Source organism: Python bivittatus, unplaced genomic scaffold (assembly GCF_059951505.1).
Source record: "Python bivittatus isolate LINGU-HERP-01145 unplaced genomic scaffold, Pbiv_v1 ctg000480_np1212, whole genome shotgun sequence".
NCBI classification, from domain to species: domain Eukaryota; kingdom Metazoa; phylum Chordata; class Lepidosauria; order Squamata; family Pythonidae; genus Python; species Python bivittatus.
In genome coordinates, this window is record NW_028277075.1 from 90986832 (window position 1) to 91009596 (window position 22765).

The 22765-nt window shown below is 35.2% G+C and overlaps 1 protein-coding gene across 1 annotated transcript in view; it reads right to left on the reverse strand.

Annotated features, from left to right (window-relative positions):
* Positions 1-836: 836 nt before the first annotated feature.
* Positions 837-22765, reverse strand: part of NXPH2 (neurexophilin 2) — a 44388-nt gene continuing 22459 nt past the window's right edge. The window contains exon 2 of the mRNA XM_025170470.2: positions 837-4969. Within this exon, the coding sequence (XP_025026238.1) occupies positions 4226-4969 (744 nt within the window). The 3' untranslated portion in view covers positions 837-4225. The remainder of the gene's footprint in view (positions 4970-22765) is intronic.

Consider the following 22765-nt stretch of genomic DNA (forward strand, 5'->3'; position numbering starts at 1 on the left):
GCTCTGGGGGCAGACAGTGGACCTCAGTTTTCTTCTAAATTTTAATTGTACTTTAATTGTATTTTATTTTTACTTTGTGAACTGGAAGTTAGATGATATAAAAAATAAGCCTACACAACTAAATCTAATTTATGCCAATACTACAGTATTCACTATACCTCTCTGTACTTTTCTATCCTTGCAAGCCATCTTTACTTCCATTACATCCATACACTGCTTCATACGTTGCCTTTGAAGAATTATGTGAAAGGCATCAAAGAATAATGGACTTTTTCATTAAAAGCAGAAAAAACCAATATACTATCTCCTTGATTAAACAGTTTCTTCTCTGTATAGGATTGCATTAGGTACAATTCAATATAGGTAGTCCTTGTTTAGCGACTGCCTCATTTAGCAACTGTTTGCAGTTATGATGATGGAAAAGTAACGTTATGATCAATCCTCGCATTTACGACCTCTGCAGGTTTGTACAGCAAAGGAAAGCTGACGTAAGATCATAAGCACAGTCGCAGTGTCACTTAGTGACCTCTTTTCTTATCAACCAAACTTCCAGTGCCAATTGTGGTTGCTGAACAAGGACTACCTGTACTTGCTAATCTGGTAGCAAATTTCATTCAATTTCCTAGCATACATTTTATTCCTACAAATAGTTTGCAAGGAATTTTATTCCTACAATAGTTTGTAATCCCATACATCAGATTAGACATACTCCTCTTCTAGACTCTAGTCTAAATTCTGATGTTATAAATCCCCTCCTATATTTAAAGGAAATAGTCTGCTACACTGAGAAAATTTACTTTCAAAAGGAAATCCAGCTTAAACAAATGACAGATTTACTCAACTGTCTTTATTTACATAGAAATATGTGTACACATGTATTCTGTATTTGTACACATACATTTCTAAGTATATATACATTTATAATTTCCACATACTCTACAATAAACAATTTCATTTGTATTTAAAGTGGCTACAGAATTGGGTAAAAATACATGTCCAAAAATAACAGCTTACGACTAAATTACAAAAATCACCCAATATTGAACTCATAAATTTTAGCAAGAAATCCTAGCTTATATACAGCCAGATCTAGGCCACATGATACAAATGTGAACTAGAATTTTAGTGATTTATTTAAAAAGAAAGAACTGCGGGGGGCGGAGTTAATTTGGCAAAACTCTTTTCAACAGACAAAATAACAGTAGGGAAATAGGTTCAGGTTCTGGATTATGGCCACGTAAATAAAAACATACATGTTTCCAAACTCTTAATTTCTAAGACCATTTCTTTCTTTTAATTAAATGATATTGGCCATACTTTTCCTGCCAAACAGTATGGGTGGAAATAGGAACCAAGTAGATAGATAGATGCCTGGGATATACTGGATGGGATGTGAATCTGAACCGGAGCTCCAGCTTGTTGGAATCATGGAAAGTTGACCCTGCCAGTTTTCCCCAGGTTAAATTCTGGTCAGAAAGCAGTCTGTGTCAGACATGTAGGTGAGGTAGCTGCTAATATTATTAATACTGAATAACATGGGATGGGATAGTTTCTCACTATATGCCAAATGACACTTCAATTTGCCCCTTCTAAAATGGCTGATTGTAACAAAAACAAATCTAATGATCTGGTCCTTACATTATCAGAAGCCAGCTATTTTCTCTCCTTTCTGGTCCTTGTCTTTTTGGGCAAAGAGGTTTTTTCTTCCCCTTCACAAACAGAAAGCTCATATTACATATTTTGAGTGCAGATACCACTGCTATCACAGATTTATTCCAAAAGCTATTTGAGTCTTTAATCTTATCCCTCAAATATGATAGTAAATGCATTGAGTATCATTACTGAGTTGCTAGATTGTTATTCATTGTTCAGAAATGCATTCTATTCACAGGATAATAAAATGGAGCTGTTTGCCTGTGTATGCACCCAATAGAGTAATTCTATATAGAATTCTATATAGAATATATATCCTATATTCTATGCACAGAAGACCTTTGAATCCCAAAAGTAGCTGAGTGGGATTTCATGCAATGTGAGAATTGTTTGGTTATCACTTTTGTTGCAAGAGTGAATAACTCTTATCTCTTTCTATAGGTAGACATGCTAGAATCTGCTGTATAAATACTTGGGTGATGTATCATTAATTCCATGTAACAATCCCAAAATGCACAAAGATGTCAGAGTTTATATGCCTCTTTTGATTTCTCTTGGGAACGAGAATATTTTATTCTGGTTCTCAGAAGTACAATGGTTAGTGGGAATGACATCCTACATGCATATGGGGTCTTCTTTTTCCTCTCCTCTTTCTTCAAATATGTTCCAGAAAATGTGGAACAGATTTGTGAATGAGTAGATGCAAGGGGGAAAGAGAATCTATTTCTGCCGCTGGAAAAAAGCAGATGGATATAACTGAATTTTCTCCTAGGCAATAATAATAATTCTTTGTAATATTTTAACAAATTGTTAAAAAGTGTGTTTGGATGATGGAGATGACACTATCTCCTTGTTGAAGCATATCAGGTCTGAGCTGAGTTAGTGCCTAGATCACCTGGGAACCACCTGTATGCAGCCAATTAATTCATATCAGAAGGAAAACATAATATAAGTATTTACATAAGGGAATCATACCCTGCTTTGAAAAATTAAATATACAAACTCTGGAATTTTAGTCAATTAAAGCAAGGTGGTAAAAATCTCATTATATAGTTACATTAGGTTTCTTCTTCAAGAGTTTTTCTATAATAGTCCTGGCAACTGTTCATGATACTAAAAAGCTGAGTCCATTTGAATGTGAACATGATTCCACTGCATACAGGGAGATGATCATCCACTGCTTCATTGTCTCACTGAAATCAATGTTGTAGCTTACTGCATTTAATGAAAACAGTCTTCTTTAGAGCCCTTGTGATTTTACTTTTAATATGCTTTCACAATGGCAAAATTGGTAGACACCCCAATTTCTGAATTACATGAATAGACTTTAAGGATAAACCAGTTTAAATACGGAAAACATTTCTCATTTTTTGCATTAAATGGGTGTTTAATAGAATTTAGTTCTGTCAAACTATATGTTTGTTCTGCCCACTGATCTTGAAGAAAAAATTCCTGTGTTTACTGATTTTCACTGACAGAATGAAGAATGGCACTGTCTATAAATCTGTATAGTGGGCAACATATCCATGTAACATGTATCCAGTTCTGCGTCCTAATCTCTGCTCCTATTACAACACAAACTTTAGTAATAGATTAAACATGGCTTTAGAGGTGTGCAACTGATCTACCCAGTTCTTACATAAAGGGCACAGTTCTGTCAGATTCTAGCTAAAATGGTTTTAAGTATTTAATAAGCAAGTAATATTGCTTGTGAATGATTCATTCACGAACAGATTATGCAAATCTCATAGAAATTCTTCTAATTTTAAATTCCTACAGAATTTTTGCCTAAGTTTTAAGCAAAATTCATGGCAGCACATGTGAGACATTTCTTTCTATTAATGTTTCTCCCTAATCTCATAAAGAAGTTTAACTACTTTCAGAACCCATTTTAATAACATCTCTGATTGTTAGAGGGTCTGAATATTACCTTTGACAAATCTGCTGGCAGTGACAGTTTAATATTCCTGAAATGCTAACGAAGAATGTTTCCTCCTATACTACCAGCTAAATCTGCTGTTGCAGCAAGCCTTCGTAAAAGATCATCTGTGTCTCTTCCTTGCAAAGAATTTGGCTTTTTGTACTTAACTATATATTATTAATATTTGATAGATCAGACACAATCAGAAATTAAATACAAATACTGTATTGTGAAAAAAATGATATTTTGATTTTTGGATATTGAAATATTTATGGTAACAGCAAAAACTTCAGGCTGGTTCACCCATTCAGTGATTCATCATGGAATCACAACTGCATGGCCAGAGATTTTGGTCAGAAGTCTTATGAACATGCTATACATGTTCTTGATCATGCTTGATCATGATGGTTGATCATGATTCGTGCTTGATCATGATGGTTCACTGACATATGCAAGTTGCTACTTGATATTCTAGTCATCAAGGGAAGAACATGCTTGGGTGAACCAGTCCACAAATGATAATTTTCCTTTAGGGAGAAGAAAGCTGCTTAGTTAACCTGATTAGGAACAATGTCTTAAGAAATTTAAAACTAGAATTTCAGATATATTTTTTTTTTCTGATTTAACAGTCATTGAAGAAGACAGAGTACATCATCCAGAGGATAAATATGGTGTCTCACTGTGGTAGTTGTAATCAGGGCAGACCTTCTGCACTAGTTTGTAATCAACACTGTAGAAAGCAATGTAAATACAGATGACCTTAAATGGTTTAGAACATAACCAGGACACATGGCTTTGGGTCTGCTCCTGGTAGCAGATTTTTGAAGGGTCAAAGTTACACAATGCAGTTTTCTTAGCCCTATCTGTTTTCTCATACTCAATTCGACAGTTGAAAGACTTTGATTCCTTAGTCTCTAGAGTTGATTGAGGGGAAGATTCAAACTCCACCACCTTGGAAGGTGGCACCAGGCTCACAGAAACATTTCCAAGGCCTGTTGAATTGTGCCGGAAATAAACACTAAAGGTTCCATTGCCATGATCAACAATCTTCCCTGTTATCAGAAGATTCAACTTCACAGTTTTGATGTTAGAATGAAAGTCGCCCCATCCAAACATTTTTTTGAATTTTCCAGTTTTTACAATTGGTCTGCGTTTAGTTCGTGCAAGAGATTCCTGAACTTCAGTGATATTGGATAACCAATCCCAAAAGTTCTCTGTGTTGTCTGAATATGACATCTGCCCATGTTTCATTGCTGGAGAAGGCTTCACAAAAAGGCGTAAAGGATTGATGATCTGTGAATGGACTACATTAGCAACCAATGTGTCTGTAGCTTCTTTATCCTCCCAGTCCAGGAAGTCTGTGGCCTGGATGATTTGCTTAGCATCACAGAATATCTGTTTCAAAATAGAAAGAGAAAAGAATATGAGAAACAGAAATCTGCTATTTTTATCATCCCTTTCTTTACAGAAAAAAAAGTTTTAAAAAGCTTATAATATTACTGAGCTATTGTACAATACTTGTATTAACTGAGCTCAGTTTTGCTGGATTCTACCCAAATGTTATTCCTATCTCCTAATTGCCAGAGCACAGTGAATTTTCTACAGCTGACTTGATATGAATCAAATTCTGTATGTTTCCTTCTCAAACTCCCATTAAGAACTATTTCACCTGCTCTTTATATAATCTTATGATGTAAAATTGTGAGTCTGCTCATTTTCTTTTTATATCATATGTCTTAGGTTACAAGCCATAACTATAAAATAGAAACTCCTTGAATTGTTTCACAGGAGGACAATATATACATATAGCAAATAAAATAAATAACTAAATTGGAAGTACTTCATGAATAAGTGATAGCACTTGTGAATTATTCATTCATGAATATTTTAAGAATCATATTGTTAAACACAGCAGTTTTAAATGCAAAGTGCACCACAAATCTTTGATAACATTCTATTTCTACCAGTATAAAAAGCCTCTCCCTCCCTCCCTCCCTCCCTCCCTCCCTCATACTTGTCTTAGAAGTGTACTTATTCAACATTGCTTAAAAGTTACCAAATATTTATTACCTTTTATATTTATCCAATCACATTTAAATGTACGATTTTCAATTTAAGAGTTAAGGTTCATAAAAACTGGGTAGTGAAATTATGTCCAATGAAAGAGCAGGGCTACTATACTGAGTCATCCTGTTTTCCAGAAAACTAGAAATGCTCCTACTCTGAACTCAAAGATGGATAATAGTGCAATATAGCAGACCTAAATTGTTTTACTAGTGACCTTGCTCTAAAACTGAGATTATTTTTTTAAATAAGGATTGGATTAATTGTTTGCAGGTGAACTGCAGCATTTTCAGAATCATTATATTCAGAAAGGGTAGATTACTTTAAAATATTATTGGAATTTGTGATTTAATTAATACTTATTCTAGGGCAATCTAGCTGTGAATATTTTATAAGAATATCTTGATTACTATTTCATGTCATATTAAAATGATTGTAATTCTTATCACAATGTATTCTAATGTAAAACTAGTATTCTTTACTATGTGTGTCTGCATAATATCCAAATACATTTTTTATTTGTAATTAAAGTATACAAAGGAATATTGTCACATGAAATTTTCAAAGTTGCTTACTTAAAAATTCTACCTTTATACAACTTCTGTTTATTACCATCTTTTGTTCTTTAGAAGGCATGTGAAAAATCATTTCAGTTTCTGTAAGGCTTCTTCTCAATTTGACCCTGAACTTTTTATTCAGGGTCCCCAATAGTTTACATTTTTCAATGTTTCAATATATTTTTATAGCTGTTATTTCACTTCTATTGCCCTGTGACACAACCAGATTACAAAATGAGATTGACACTTGATGTTGTGAGAAGATAATCAGGCATATTTCTTTTTCTTTTCTTTTACTATGCAGTCTTGCCTAAGATAAATAAAAATAAAGTACTTGGAGCGAGTTTTAGTCAGGTTAGTGCAAAATCATAAGTATAATCTGGTTGGAAAATGACCCAGTCCTCACCTCTCCCAAAGCTTCTGTGTTGAGAGGTAAGCGAAATACTTCCAAGGTATATTCTTGGCACATAACATGCACTTATATTGTTTCTCCTGCTGTAGGTAAATGTCTCAAAAAGTTTTCCTTAATGTTGCTACTAATTAAATAATTTATTTTTGTAAGAATATTGTTGTAAATGCACAGTACTGGGAAATTAAAATAATTTATCTCCTTTCTCTGAGCAACTTGTTTTCATAGAAACAAGTTCTGTTAAAAAAAAAAATCTTTTAATTCTCAGTTTAGTCTTTTTATGACTGCATCAGTATAATTACCAAAGAGGCAATGTACTCTGCGTTTGCTTGCTTTTTTTTCCTTTTGATTAGGAATGCAATATAATATGAACAAACTTCCACTTATGCACTGGAATTTCTCCCTGCAGCCTCCTCACATCCCTCAGGAGCCCCTTCCTCTTTTGATTTAGAACTTCAGGACACGTGTGGTCCATCAGCAACATTTGTTCCAGTTCTGGATGACATTAGTTAGTATTAAATGAATCTTTAGAGATGAATAACTATTTCCATTTTTTTTCTTAGAACTATTAATCAAAATATTCTAGATTTATCTGCTAGTAGAATGGTAATCTTGGTAGACCACTGATGTGATCAGCAGCACCTTTTCCTTGGGTTCTCTTCTACATATTCATATTGGAAAGAGTTACAATGTGTACTCTGTTACCGAAGTGTTAAAAGCTGCAACTCACTCATTTTTAGAAATGATGTTCCATTATACATTCCTCATTTGGTAATAAAAAGCAGTCGAGATAATGCTTTTATTTTAGAAAATAAGGAAAATAAATTGACTTCCTAATATGGTGCTCTTCAGATGTGTTGGATGGCAATTCCTATCCCTTTCAGGCATACGTAATGGAATAATAAAAGTTATAGTCCAACACTTAGAAAGGGCACCAGACTGGAGAAGACTTCTAAAAACGTTCTTCCTAAATAGATAACACATACATTCCACTATCTTTTTAACCCAATCAAGTAGAACGTATTCTATTAATTCATCAGAAAGATGAGAACTTAGGCTTTGCTATTAATCATGTGTTACTGTATAAAGGCAAAAAATGAATTGGATTTTATAGCAGCAGATGTGACTGCCATCAGGAATGTTGTAAGGATGTAAGGAATTCCATAGGATTTTACCCATTCAATCTCATATTTATGTGTTTTCCAGAATTTGTTGTGGTAACCCCAATTCTTGTTCTGCACCTGAAGCAGTACATTTTATCCCCAACTAAAATTGCTACATTTTTAAAATCTCTTAAATTAGAGAATTTGCTGCCTAAGGTCTTGGATGAATGTATGTGTGAATGTTTGTATGTATGTATGTATGTATGTATATATGTATTAATTATTTTATATGGCTGCCCATCTCACCACAGGAACCTTATATAGCTAAGAACATGTAAAAGCACAATACAAAATAATAGAATATAGAATAACATTAAAAAAAAAACTATAAAGGCAGTAGTGGTAAAACTCAATGTATCGTAAATTCAGGACTATAACCATGTGGGCTCCAAATAATTGCCCAAACCTCAAGCTTGGGAACACATCCATGTCTCTAAAGCCTTCCAAAAAACCAACAAAGTTGGGGCCAAATGGATTTTGTTGCCAAAGGGCAGGCACCATGAAAGAAAAGACCCACTTCTGGGTCCCTTAAGATGACAAACTTTAATTGACAGGACCCACAACTTGCCGGAACCTAGGCACATTAATAGCCAGGAACAGTGAAAACAAGTTCTCTGTCCTTTACTGTTCAAATTTAATCACATGTAATTTATTGCATCTACACAATTCTCCATGATTCCATGACAGATGGAAATGGCAGGCCCCTCCACCACCAATGACATCAAGATCCATGGTGATGCGGAACCCCTGAAATGCTCTTTCCAACTCTTTCCTGGTCTCCTTAATTTTATAAATGAACTGCAAGTACACACAACAGTACAATTCATATATTTACAACATAAAGCTTCATGTTAAGGTAGAATTGTATTCTGCAGTCATAAACATGTTGAAGACTTGTTAGGCTTCCACAGATAGCTGGATTAATGCATCTAATTTGGGAAGATGGTATCAACTCATGCAGATCTGATAATTGCCTTGGTTTAGAATTGGTTATGATTTAAAACCATTTTGATGAATGTTATTGATAAATGGAAATGCATGACTTAAGAGAATGCCAAGCCGTCACAATCTTGCCTGATGAGAGATTTATCTACTGCATCAACTCTTTCTTCTAATTCCAAAGGGTTAAACATAGTGATTATTTTCCATGAAAATCTATCATTCAATAAAAAGCACTCTTGCTTTTCATGAGGGAATTTGAGAACTCTTTTGAGATGATCTACAGAGTGAAAGGTTTTTGAATAAAAACAACTCATTTTTCTCCTCTTCCTCCTTTCTTTCACATCTCTCTAGCTCAATAAAGCTTCCTTATAGTAGTTCTCAACGTATGATTATTCGTTTAACGACCATTCAAAGTTACGATGGCACTGAAAAAAGTGACTTATGACCAGTCCTTGCGCTTATGACCATCACAGCGTCCCCATGGTCACATGATCAAAATTCGGGCACTTGGCAACTGGCATATATTTATGACGGTTGCAGCATCCCAAGGGTCACGTGATCATCATTTGCACCCTTTCCAAGGGGCTTCGAACAAGCAAAATCTATGGGGAAAGCTGAACTCACTTAATGACTTCATGATTTGCTTAATGACTGCAGCAAAAAAGGTCGTAAAATCAGGTGTGACACACTTAACAACCGCATCGCTTAGTGACAGAAGTTCCAGTCCCAATTGTGGTCGTAAATCGAGGACTCCCTGTATTTGGAATTTGGGGTTTGACAGCGTTATTCAAATAATCCAGCTACAGTCTCTTTCATGCATGCCAGACTGCAGTTCCATGCTACATGCATTGACCAATGAATAGTAACAAGAAAGCAGAGTGAAGCAGTCCAGTGATGACTGAGAAGCTATCTGGTAGATGCCTCCTCCTGAGGTTGAAAATTAACCTGCAACTCATTCAATTTCTCTGCTTGGAGGTTAGGATCATTTGAAAAAAGGTGGCAGATACAGGAGGATGTTGCAGATAGGCATTACTTAAGACCTCTGGGCATATCCACAACAGGTCGTTCACATATCACTATTACCTAATTTTTAAATTGTTTCTTTTGATCCAGGAACTGAATCAAAAACTTGACAAAAGATATTGTTTATCACTGAAAAATGATCTCTCCTTAATAGTTTATAAGTAATTAAATTGTCCAAACTAAGGGCTTAATTTATACATAAATCCTTTTGAATGAGTATTTTAAAGGTGCTTATTCTCATCCCTCTCTTCTTAGAAGTAATAATTTTAGAGCATTTTCCTTATAGTTTTCATTGATATAAGCTTTCACTAGATCAGAACAAGTTTCAACAAATATACAATTTTTAGAAAAAACTACCTGTTGTGTTTGACTTTTTAGTAGAGGCATATCCAAAATCCAAATGGGAGATTGGATTTTACAAATAGATCTAATAGGTTACAAGAGTCAAGTCTTATTGCATTTGAGATTGCAAATTTGTTTCCTACCTAGCAATTGGTAAAGCATTTTCAGGTATTACAATTCTACTGTGCTAATGAAAAGTGGCTAGAAATCCCTTGTTCAATAGCTTACATAATTGGATTGTGTTAAGAATCCTGTCCTGTCTCCTTTAGTTAACCAAAATGACAAGCTGCCTCATAGAAGGAGAGGAGGAGGGGGGAAAAAAGCCCTTTCATGATCGAATCTAGCAGCACATTAAATGTTCTGCTTGTAAATAAATCTTAAAAAAGAACTAGCCAGGCTTTAGAAGTTTAGGTACACCAAAATCTCTGCTAACAACACTGAATGCAGATCCTACTCCATAAAACATCAGTGATAAAGCTTCTACCAAAACCATATATCTTCTGAATCTTTAGGGAATTGTCAGAGCAGCATAATAGGAAAATGATAGAAAGTGGATGAGGAATGACAGAAGTGAGCTATATATCAATATACTAATTGTAGATATTAATATTTTCCAATGTAATATATCATTTTCTGAAAAGCTGGCAGAGCTGATAAATGTTAGAAGGAACTTTAAACATGAGGGTGGAGTAAGGAAGATAATTATAAATGGTGCTCAGTTTTCCTAAAAACGTTTTCTTTTATGATCTTTTAAAAAAATACTACTCAAAAAGCTGTCAAACAGATGAAGGGGAAAACATATATAAAACATGAATGGAAGGCAGATAAAAATCCATATAGGACAATGGATATAGAAGCCCCCTCCTTCCCTTTTCTTATCTGGCAGAAAATTGGCAATGATTTCTAGAAGTACAGCAAAACACATTAATGAATAATCCTGCTTTGTTATCCACAGTTGTTTGTATTACCTTATTTACACATTCACAATCTTAAATAGTTGATAAAGAAGATATAGTACATACTGCCATAACTTGTTTGATCTGTATTTTACATTTTCTTTTTTGAAAAATTAGATAAGAATATAAGAGTAATACAAAGTCAGTTTGTTTTTGAAAGGCAACTATCTTTATGTTGGGAGACATACAGTAAGTAAATGGTGCCAATTAACTTTAGGACATTCAACTTAATGCAATGATGAAGCCCTTAACTAATTATTTTAGAAGATTCCAGCTGCATTTTCTCCTTAAGGTACTGCTTCTTCTTTCTGATTCTGGTATGAGTGTCTTGAATCTGATCTGAAACAATTGGATAGGCACTAATAAAAAAGGTTGTGGAGTTGTAGGCACTAATAAAAAAGGTTGTGGAGCCAAAAATACCAATGGTGCAATATGATGAGCCAGAAGCAACTGAGAGAACATTCTTGCTTCAAAAACTACATTATCCTCTAAATCCATTCAAACATATATATAGAGAGAGGGAGGGAGGAAGAACAATCAGACTGCTCAAATGAAGACCAGAGTCTTCCATTTAAGTTTCTGTATTCCTTAGCAAGGTTGTGAAATCTGAAAGGCATGGTCCAATGAAGTACAACAATGCTCAGATGAAACTAAGCTGTTATTGAAATGGCTCAGACAAACTAAGCCAAGGGTTGGTAATACAGTGCCTGGTAGCATCGTACCACTTGCAACATCCATAAATAGCTCACACAGAATCCTAATTTATTTGCTTTCTTTGGTTAAAATTGTTTCAGGGATGATGGCAACAAAATTTTGTGAGAATCTGGCCACCTCATATGATTTTGGTAATTTTTATTTATTTTAAATTCTTGTTTCATTATGGTAGATAGCACAATGGTATCTACCACTTAAATCAGTTGCCTACCTTTGAAGCAAGGCTTTTAGGGAAATGTGTCATCTCCTTCCAATAATTTTGGAAGTTTCTATGCTTACTCTCATTTTCCAGAATCTTTGATTAAGTTTCAGTATTGCATGCCTGCTGTTGTTTTGTTTTGTTTTCCCCCCCTCCCATATGCATCCTGCTTCTGAGCTTACATTCTCTTTTCTGACTCATGACAAAGCTTGTTCCCTATATCTTTCATAGTAAGTGGTAGCAAATTATGCAAACTTCTTGATAGAAGAGTAATGACTGCACTCACTAATTGCAGTGCCTGAAAACTATCTAGATATAGATAGAATTACAGTGATAACATAAAGTGTATTTTAGCTTTCGAATTATTTCCATTTTTTCCTAATATAAAAAAATAATATTACATGATTGTTATGAAGACCAACCATAAAATTTGGAAATAGCTTGATTCCACTACAACAGTTTCAAAGGCTACTCAATTAAGTTCTGACTTTGATTCAAATCGTATTAAGAAAATATGAGGCTTTCTGCCTCCACATTGGGGATACCTATGAACAATAATCATGTCAGTTTTGCTTTTTGATAAAACTGAAATTTGCAAAGTTAAGGGCAGTATAATACAATATAGGTAGTCCTTGCTTACTGACCGTTTTGTGCAGCAACCGTTCGAAATTATAACAATGCTAAAAAAAATAACTTTGCAACCAATGCTCACGTTTACAACTATTGCAGTGTTCCATGGTCATGTGATCGCCATTCACGTGCTTTACAATTGACTTGTGACAAGCAGAGTTAATAGAGATGGCTGAAGTAAAATCGTAAGTCACGGTCACATGATTTTTCGCTTAGTGGCTGTGGTACTTTGCTTAATGACTGAAGGGGAAGTAAGATCATAAGCTTGTTGTAGTCCCAATTTTCTACTTAGTGACCATGGGGTTTAGCGACCAAGTTGACGGTGCCAGTTGTGGTCACTAAGTGAGGACTACTTATGCAAACACAAAGGTTTATTTAGGAAAGAAGCCTACATTCAGGAAGTTTATAAAGGTGCAAATAGAGTCTTTAACATTTGGGGAATTCTAAAATAACGTCCTGCCACCCTGCTCAAGTTATGGGGACTTAGCAGAATTCTGCATAAACTGAAGATACAGAAGCTTCCTACTGAATAAGCAGCAGCTAGTGCTTGTCATCACATCATTTGTTAAAGCCATGAGTACTGCTGACATAGGCATACAGTCACAAAAGGTAACAAAATCACATGAACAGCTATTTAAAAAAATTTTTAAAGTGTCTTTTATACTTCTTCCAAAAGCAAAAGATTGGAATAAAGGAATCCTGGCCGAGTTATTCTCTGACTGAAAGCTATAATGTCAGCACAGATCTAATAGGGACTCATAAAGTACTTTATTGTTTCTATTGAGAATACTTACACTACAATAAAGAGAACAAAGATGAAAAGCAGAATTGTTGTTGGTGTCAACTATTGACCAGCCAACCCAGCAGAACATGTGGGTGTATTTTCCAAAAGCAAACTGTGGACCTTCCAAAGAGGCATAAAGTCATAATAATGGTTCCGTAGTATTGGGTAACATCTGTTGGAAAACAAACTTGGTGAAGCATGGTCTTTCCATAAAATCCCTAACCTGTCCTACTGACAACTTTCTCCTTCACAGGATGAAGGGAGGCACAAAAGGAATAGTTATCCTTCCCTAAATCACAGGGAAGACTTAGCAGACAGACTGAAAATGACATGAACCTTGGGATATACAATCTTGTCGTCATAATAAAAAATATTTTCAGGAAAGACAGAATAGTGTGTAGTCAAGCGCACATCTTGGACTTCAAGAAAAATATGGCTTAATAAATGCAGAGCAATGATAACTAGGATTCCAGGCAAGAGAAACTTAAGGGAAAAGAAGCCAAATAAGAGGGTGAATCCATGAAAAAAAATGATACAAGGGCAATGACAGACTATTCTAATGATTAAAGAATGAACAGCATTCATTTAAGAAACTTAAAGTATTTTATTTTTCTTTACTGAAACATAACAGAATAACACATATAGAACTTAGAACCATTTAGCTGATTTTCATAATGAATGTAAAATTCTAATTTAATTCATATCAAGGGAATATTTTGTAGCTAAATTATTTGATCATACTTTATAGATGAAACATGCTATTATATTTAATATACCAAACATGACAGTTTTATGAGTAATTATTTTATGTAACATAGTTTATATTTCTGAAATAGTAAAGTGACTATTATTTGTAATATATGCTAAACATTAAGTATTTCAGATCTTCCAGGATATCAATTTAACAAACCATGGGAGCAGGGGAAAATAGCTTCAGAATTTCTGGGAAGTTTTGTTTTTTAAATCTCTAATAATCAGTCACAAAATAATAATAATAATAATGATAATAATAATAATAATTATTATTATTATATTATTCACAAGTGTTGAGTCACAACACTTTTTCTTTCCTTGGCATAATTTTATATAAATATTTTTTGCAGAAAAAGTATCATTTGAGGGGTAAGATTCAAAATATTTTATAGAACTATTCAATGGGTTTATGATTCTCTATAGCAAATCCCAGATTAACTTGATTCAACATTAGACTCAGGATTCATCTGAATCTGACAGACCACCCTATAAAGGTAGGATGAGGAAATCCCATAGAATATTTTTCAGTCCTATGATGGAGATTGGAATAACAATTTAACAGTAGAATGCTGGAAGTAGACTTCCAATGGCTGGGTCGTCATTTCTGCTTCTTTAAAAAAGAATAACAAAAAATATATGCATATATGCTTTTTAAAAAAGCAATTGATCCAGGTTTTGCTTATCAGCACACTGAGAACATTTTCTATTTATCTTTTAAACATTCGCTCCCCAAGAAGCATCACGAATTCTCATTTTTCCTGAAATGTCAATCCACATGCCAGTGCTTCAACACTTCCCTGGATAGCACCCAAATTAGATTTTTTTGGGCCGTTGACTGAAACAAGCACAGCTAGCATTTGTTTCCAAATGGCATCAGCTGACCATCCTTCTGCTGAGTCTTACTGTTTAATGGTCCTCCCTTCCTGAGTATTTCTTTAATGCCCGGGGATTTCGTTTTACCTTTACTAAAATCAGTTCATTAAAATACTAATTTCAAATTGTAATTATATGTTGGTTAGCTCTGTGGGTTGAAAAAGCTACTGAACTGCAAGTTCACAGATGTTCTACTCCCCAGGAGACACCACTGTGCTTAGAGACAGTCTTCAAAAGGATTTAGGAAATGGGCTTTTAAGAATAAAGTACTTTTCAGTGAATATAAGAAGAATTGTAGGCAATAAGAGAGATACCAGCAGAAATAAATACATTAAACTGACTTCTAATCTATATGCCACCTAGCTTTCTTTTATATATTACAAAGCCTTTAAATTAAAACGGTTCTAAATCAGCTCTTGGGGTCTCTCCTCAGTTTTAAGATGTTCATAAATCTTTATAATCTGGCTAAACAAAGTATATTTTACTGAACAAATAAGGTTTCTGTTTGGACAACAGGAACACTGTTAATGAGCTGAGACTTAAAATATTACTCTCTTTAGATGTGATATAAGTACAGTAAACCCTTGACTGAGCTGTTTAGTGTGAGGAAAGGGTATCTTTTAGAGCTGAATGTCTGGTAAACCTGTAATAGGATTTTATGCATGTACAGTTTACATTTTTACAAATATATAAAATGAGAATGGGATTTTACAAGCACATATTTTACACCTGCATATAATGCCTGGTATATATGAAGTCCGCTAAATGAAGGTCTATTGAGATTAAGGTTTACTATATTCATCTATACAACCAACAAGCTCTCAGCAGCTTAATGTGTTTTCAAAAACTAAAACCTTCAAAAAATGCTATAGACCATGAAGGAAAGAAAAAAACACAACAAAAACAAAAACCCAAAGGTCAGAGAAGGTTAATACTTCTCTGGGGAGAAACTAAAATGTCACAGTGTATACTTTTGAGTTGTCTAGGACAGTCTTCAGGTTGGATGTTTAGAAAAATGGGATGGGGGCAGGGGAAGAACAAAAATGGAAACTACTGATGCTCAAAAGCCTGTACTTTCTAATGAACGTAAGATGGAGTGCAAGAACTCTGTTGGGTGCAGAACGGGTTTCAGGATCCATGTTTAATAATCATAATCATAATGTCATCCAGAGATATAACTTACCTTGCCAAGCACTTCATACATACATACATACATACATACATACATACATACATACATACATACTGTCCTTTAGTTACGACTGCAGTTTGGACCAGGATTGCCATTGCTAAGTGATGTGGTTGTAAAGCGTGATGTCACAAGACTACATCACTTAGTGATGGCAATCCAGGCGCTCCTGGTTGTCATTGTAACCCAAGACACATTAAGTTGGAAGCGGAGGGAGTCCCAGGTAAGGAATGCAGGGGTGCTGCAGGAGGGTGGAAGAGGTCGGTACAGGCCATGTGAGTTGGGGAGGGGGCTGCCGAGGTGCGGTGTGAGCTCAGGAAGGCCAGGGAAGGAAGGCACGGGGTGCATGTGAGTGCAGGGAGGCCCAGGAAGGAGGGCGCTGGCAGATACATGCATGTGTGCGAGAGCAGGGAAGCCCGGGAAGGAGGGAGCTGGTAGGTCCATACATGTATGAGAGTGCAGGGAGGCTGGGGAAGGAGGGCATGGGGTGTGTGCAAGCAAAGGGGGGAAGGAAGGTGTGGTGCGTGTGAGCAAAGAAAGGCCAGGGTGGGGGAGACTTACTTGAGGGAGTCTTACTTGTGACCTTCCCTGCTGATTTCCCCATTGACTTTGCTTGTGGGAAGCCAACAGGGAAGGTTGCAAATGGCAATGGAAGGACGCTGTGACCGGTTGTAAGTGCGAGCTGGTTGCCAAGAGCCCAAATTTTGTTCATGTGACCATGGGGTAACTGCAATAGCCAGAACTTCAAGGACCACTTGTAAGTACCTTCGTTCAGCACTGTCATAACTCTGAATGGTTGCTGAACAAATGGTTGTAACTTGAGGACTATATATATAATTTTTATTGAAGATTTTTACATGAATAAAATATAAACATAAGAACATATATAAAGGAGAGTTAAGGAAAAAAAGATAAAAGAAAAAGTGAGAAACAATACAAATAAAGGAAAAAAAAAGATGAAGAAGCAACCGATCTTTACAGCGGTTACAAACCAACTTATTATCCCTCCTCCTTCTCTAAGATTACATCGCATAGTTCCTCTGTATCCCATATTCAACTCTTTTAATCAGCAAATCCAAAAATCACCATTTCATTTTTTTCCATTTTCAGCAAAAAGTCCATAAAAGGTTTCCAGTCTTTTATAAAAGTACTTGTTTTATCCTTAATCAAACAGGTCAACTTTGCTATTTCTGCAAATTCTGCCATCTTCACAATCCACTCCTCCATTGTGGGTATTTCAGTATTTCTCCAATGTTGTGCATATAATAGTCTTGCTGCAGTTTCCATATACGAAACCAGTGTTCCATGAGTCTTTTCCTGACAAGTATTTTTGATGTTCCTCTCTACCTTTCCTGAAGTCTGCAGCTCAAATCAACTCACACTAAAATGTGAATATGAAAAAGCAGTAAGCAATGCATAATTGTTGTTTATAATGTTAATCTTGAAAAAAAATAGGGCACTTTTTAAAAGGTGCAAATATAATCCCTATTTTATCAAAGGCTGCACAGCTTTTCTATAACATCTTTCTGTTTTCTTCATGTTCCCTCGAAAGACCCTTAGACTTATTTCATTTCAAAGACAGGGTTACCTGAACAAAAAGATAACTTTTCCATCAGGCTAACCAGACAAACAGAAATACCTTGTGGAAGTTATTCTTAAATGAGAGTTATAAAGTGGAGAGTTATTTAAAATACAGATTGTCTGCACTGCATGAATTCTTTTGTCTAGTGATGGAAACTCTCTTTTGCCTGGTGATGGAAGCTGTTTATACACACTCTTTTTAATGTGAAAGATGTCAGCACAAAAAGAAAGCTATAATAATACAGCCCTTTTGCTATTTTATTTGCCTTTCAATTTTACTTTACTGAAAGTGTAATTTCTGCATGTTAACTTGCAGCAGGATAGAGAGGATATTTGGAAATTGCTCAGCTTCAACTCTTATGCTACAACATAACTATTTTCACATCCTCCACATATGCTGTGAATACAGACAGAAATTCACACATACACACACACACACACCTGTCAAGTCAGTTATTCAGCCAGACTGCTAACTCTCTAGGGGATTAATTCTAGGTACTGTTGAAAAGAAGAGCAAAACGACTTACCTCAAGGGGCCAAAACAGATAATGGAGAAGTCACATGTATTTATAATACATAAAGCCACACGCATTCATTTAATCATAAAACAAAAGCAGGGAGATTATTTTTCACATGGAATTAAATAGACCTGGCATGTTTGCAAGCCAAACTATCCCACCTCCTACTTTTTCTCACTTCCTTTCTTCAAAATTTCTAACCTACTCTGAAACCTCAATCCATGCAGTAGACTTCAGATGTAACAGACCAATTTTTACCTTTACTTTGGACTTCATCCTCAAACAATGGACAAATAAAGCAGTTTGGACAATGGAATTTGCATTATCTTCATCAATTTATGTCATGGCATAAATACTCTTTTTATATCATCTACATCAACAAATGTAATTTGCATAACTATGTCATTTGGATAATGATGTCATGTTGTTTACTCAATTCTTTAATTCTGCAAGTGACACAAATTAATGTAAAAATAGCAAGATTATGCAAATGATATAATATCTATCGATATTATACAATATCGTATGATGTCATACAAAAGGCTCAAAAAAACAGTGTTTGCAATTCAATCTTTTCACTTCACCAGAGGAGCACAGCATATCCCAGCAGCACTGAAGCTATATTCAGCTAAGGCTTGTGCACAACTACTTTTTGGTGCCCAGAAAGGACCTTAAACTTCCTTTACTCCTCTTAAAAGGGTCCAGTCTAAATTCCTAAGGGCTGTATTCCAGGTGGCCTCTTGCATTCCTAATGTATTATTAAGGAGGGAGGCAGGGCTATCTAAAGTTGAAACAGATGCATGGACTGGTATCATAGCACATCGGTTGAAGTTACTGTTCTTTCCCACAGGTTTGAGTTCTTTCCCTATTGAGGACAATTACAAATAAATACGGTTTAGGGCAATCTCACAAAAACTTCAACATCTTGGCTTTTCCAGGGAGGCATTCCTAATGATGGGTTATGAGCATGCACTCCGGGCATTTAAACAATGTATCAAAGATCTGGAAGCTCAACAGGATCAGTCTGCTCTACCTAAGAATGTTTTTCTCAGCAGTCAAGCCCCCTTTTACAGACCAGATACTTATACCACATAACTGTTTCCAAATTCTGAAGAGCACAGCACGCTTCAACACTCTCCCCATAGCAGTTTTGGAGGCTCAATACAAAAAAGTCCCCTATGAGCTGAGATTGTGGCTCTGTGGACAAGGGCTGTTGAAACTACAGCTCATGTCCTGCAACACTGTACCCTCTATAATGACTCAAGGACCCACCTTATAACTCCTTACCTGGTAAAATACCTGGAAAATTCTGATCTTTTAAATGTAAAGTTTTGTTATCAGATCAATATGAATCAGTCTCTTTGAATGTAGCTAAATTTTGTTATACTGCCTCTAAAATTAAACACACTTTGATCATCCACTGATGAACCCACCACCAATTGTAATATTTTACCTTGTTTTGTTTTTACTTTATTTTTATCTTTAATGTGTTTTTGTTTGCAATTCTGTCAGTGACTGTAATAAAAATATTCATTTCAGATTTATCAAGCATATGGATTTAGTAGGTACCTCTTTGCTCCAAATGGTGTGTTAAATCAAGCCTTATGTCTTATTTCAAGGACTGGAAAAATAATTAGAAAGGATGGCTGAAGCATAGGAAGGGAAGAAGGTGGATAGTTTACTGCAAGCTAACCAGAAACCAAGGGCCAAAAACATATGACATACTCTAAGACAGGCTGTAAAACAAGCAAGAAAGAGACACAAATCAAAATGAGGTATGAGCATTTAGTTACTTAGAGTAAAAACTGATTTGGAGGTAAATAGCACTCAATGGATCTTCACAGGCATGTAAGGCCAGTTGATAACATTAAGAGTAACACTGAAACCTACAAAAAGTACATGATGGCTGAATCCTACCTTACCTGGCTTATGGGGAATTAGAGTATAAATACTAGGGAGTATTTGCATGAGAGACCATGGTCTGACTCTTTCTACTCTTCCTCCTCTACACCATTTCAACTCCCAGCCCTAAAAGATAAAGCTATCTGGATGGCATGCAAGAGGGAAGCTGCTAAATTAAATAGCCAGGGTATTCGTATATACAGAAAACCTCAGAAGCACTAACTGGACAAGGAACAAAATGAATATAATAGGACAACTATTATATTCATTTTGTTCCTTGTCTAGTTAATGCTTCTGAGGTTTTCTGTATATAAGAATACTCTGGCTATTTAATTTTAATATCCACTGACTCCTATTTGTTATCATACCTCGTTCTTTCAATCTAGGAATAGAAGTTTATAATTATTTAATTAAAACTAGAAAGTATACATTTTAGCTTTGATAGGCAGGAAACTGAATAAATTCCAGAACTGCTGTTATTGTAACACACAGAGATAATTAACAAAGAAAGTATTACAGCTATCTTCACCCTCTGAGAATATAACTAATGAACCTCTAACAGCTGCTGCCAAAAAATCGAGAGTACTATCACCACCCATTACTAGACGAAGCACAGCTGACATGTTTGGAGTGACAGATCCGTCTATCCAAGGATTAAAATAACAAGCCCCAGAAGACCTTTAAAAGACAAAAGTGTTGGAACAGACTTCCACGCATTCTAACAGAATGGAGACCGCTGATGATATTGGTTTGCAAAACAAATGGCCAGGAGATTTAACTTGCTTAAGCCAAATTTGGTAGTACTGTGATGAAACTTTAGTACAGAGAGAAAAATGGTTCCCTAGAACACCAAACTATATCTCACTTCTTTGTGGATGAATACATGATGCAATCATACTTCATTTCACTTACAAATTTTAATCAAGCTTGTTGAGCAGTTATGATTTAATATGCAATGAACACCATTATTCAGATAGGATATATGTTATTCCCCATGTTTTAAGGATCAAAGTTCATAACACAGTGGCTGAGTCTTTGGGAAACCATTCACTCTTATGATCCCTGAAGGGAAACAGATAATTTGTTCAATAGTTGGAAGGGAATAACCTAAAGAAAGCTATTAAAACATCAACCATAAGGCTTAGATTAGTAATACTAAGTTGTGTATTATACTACTAATACTACACTGAGGATCTTAAGATTCTTCATGACATTCTGTAAATCAGTAAAGCATTAAGTTGCACATGGTACAACTTGGCCCAATTTCTGCAGTTGTAACACTCATTTTTTAAAAGTACGATAAAATCAAGACTAGAAACACACTACCAATGGATGACCAATTCATCATGGTTTGTTCTATGCATTTGATATGTTGTTTTTTAGCCTAACTCTAAATGTAATGGAAATTATTGTCCTTGATTTTTGTTTTTAACACTTGATGAGAAAATGCATACTATTATCAACATTCTCTAGGATAAGGGAAGACATATGAAGAACATGGCTATCTATAATGTATCAGTTATGCTGCATTGCATCCAGGACGTGGGGACATTTAGGCCCCTTCGAGGAGAAATTATTGCCAAATATGAAGCATTGTCTTACACTTAAAGGCACAAAGTGCATGTGGCACTACAGTTCATGTAATCAGATGGACCATTTAAGCTACTGACTCTTAACTTCCTTCAGTAAAGGAATCCAAATGAAAACATCCCTGACATAAAATATTGTTGTTTAGCCTTTGTTTGAACTTACCCACAAATGAGAGCGTACAATCTTGGTTTTACTCTCAAACTGTTCTTACTGTGAGGAAGTTTTTCCTAATATCCTTCTTGTAATTTAAGACCATTATCCTGAACTCTGGGACAATAAGAACAGGTCACAGCATTTTTCTTTTAACACTCCCACCCTTGATAAATGCAATCATATCTTCCCTTCATTTCTTCATTTCCAGTCCCTTTTCTAATTTCTCAAAATTTTCTTAAAATATGGTACTCAAGGTGAACATTAATGCAGAATAATGTGGAACTATTTTCTCTTTAATTTGGAAACCAAGTTTCTCTTGATGCAGCCTGAACTTGTATTTGCTTTTCACAGCCATGTCACTCTGACAAGCCATATTCAGCTTATCAACTGCAATTCCAATATATTTTCCTCAATAAATACTATTACCAAACCTGTCATCTTCCAACTTGCGCCTATTCATTTGATTTGTTTCCTTGGTGAAGAATGTTGCACTTGTCTCTGTCAAATTTCATTCTGTAATTTTTAGCTTATTTCTCCAAACTATAAAGATTATTTTGAATTCTGTATCTGGGATACTAAATGTTCTTTAGGTAAAGGGTGAGTGGAAATTATCTTGAAATATACCAATTTTCATTATCTGGAGGTACTTGTAAAATTGATTAAATTGGATATAATGCCAATATCCAACTTGAAATGGTTATACACTAAGGAAGAAAACTAATAAAGAATGTAAAGAATGAAATATCTATTTTATGGGAATGGATACTGAGTTGGATGTGGAGCAAAAGGGGACATACTTTTGGTAATGTGAGAAATATCAGATCACAAGTAAAAAGCACAAGTAAGTAC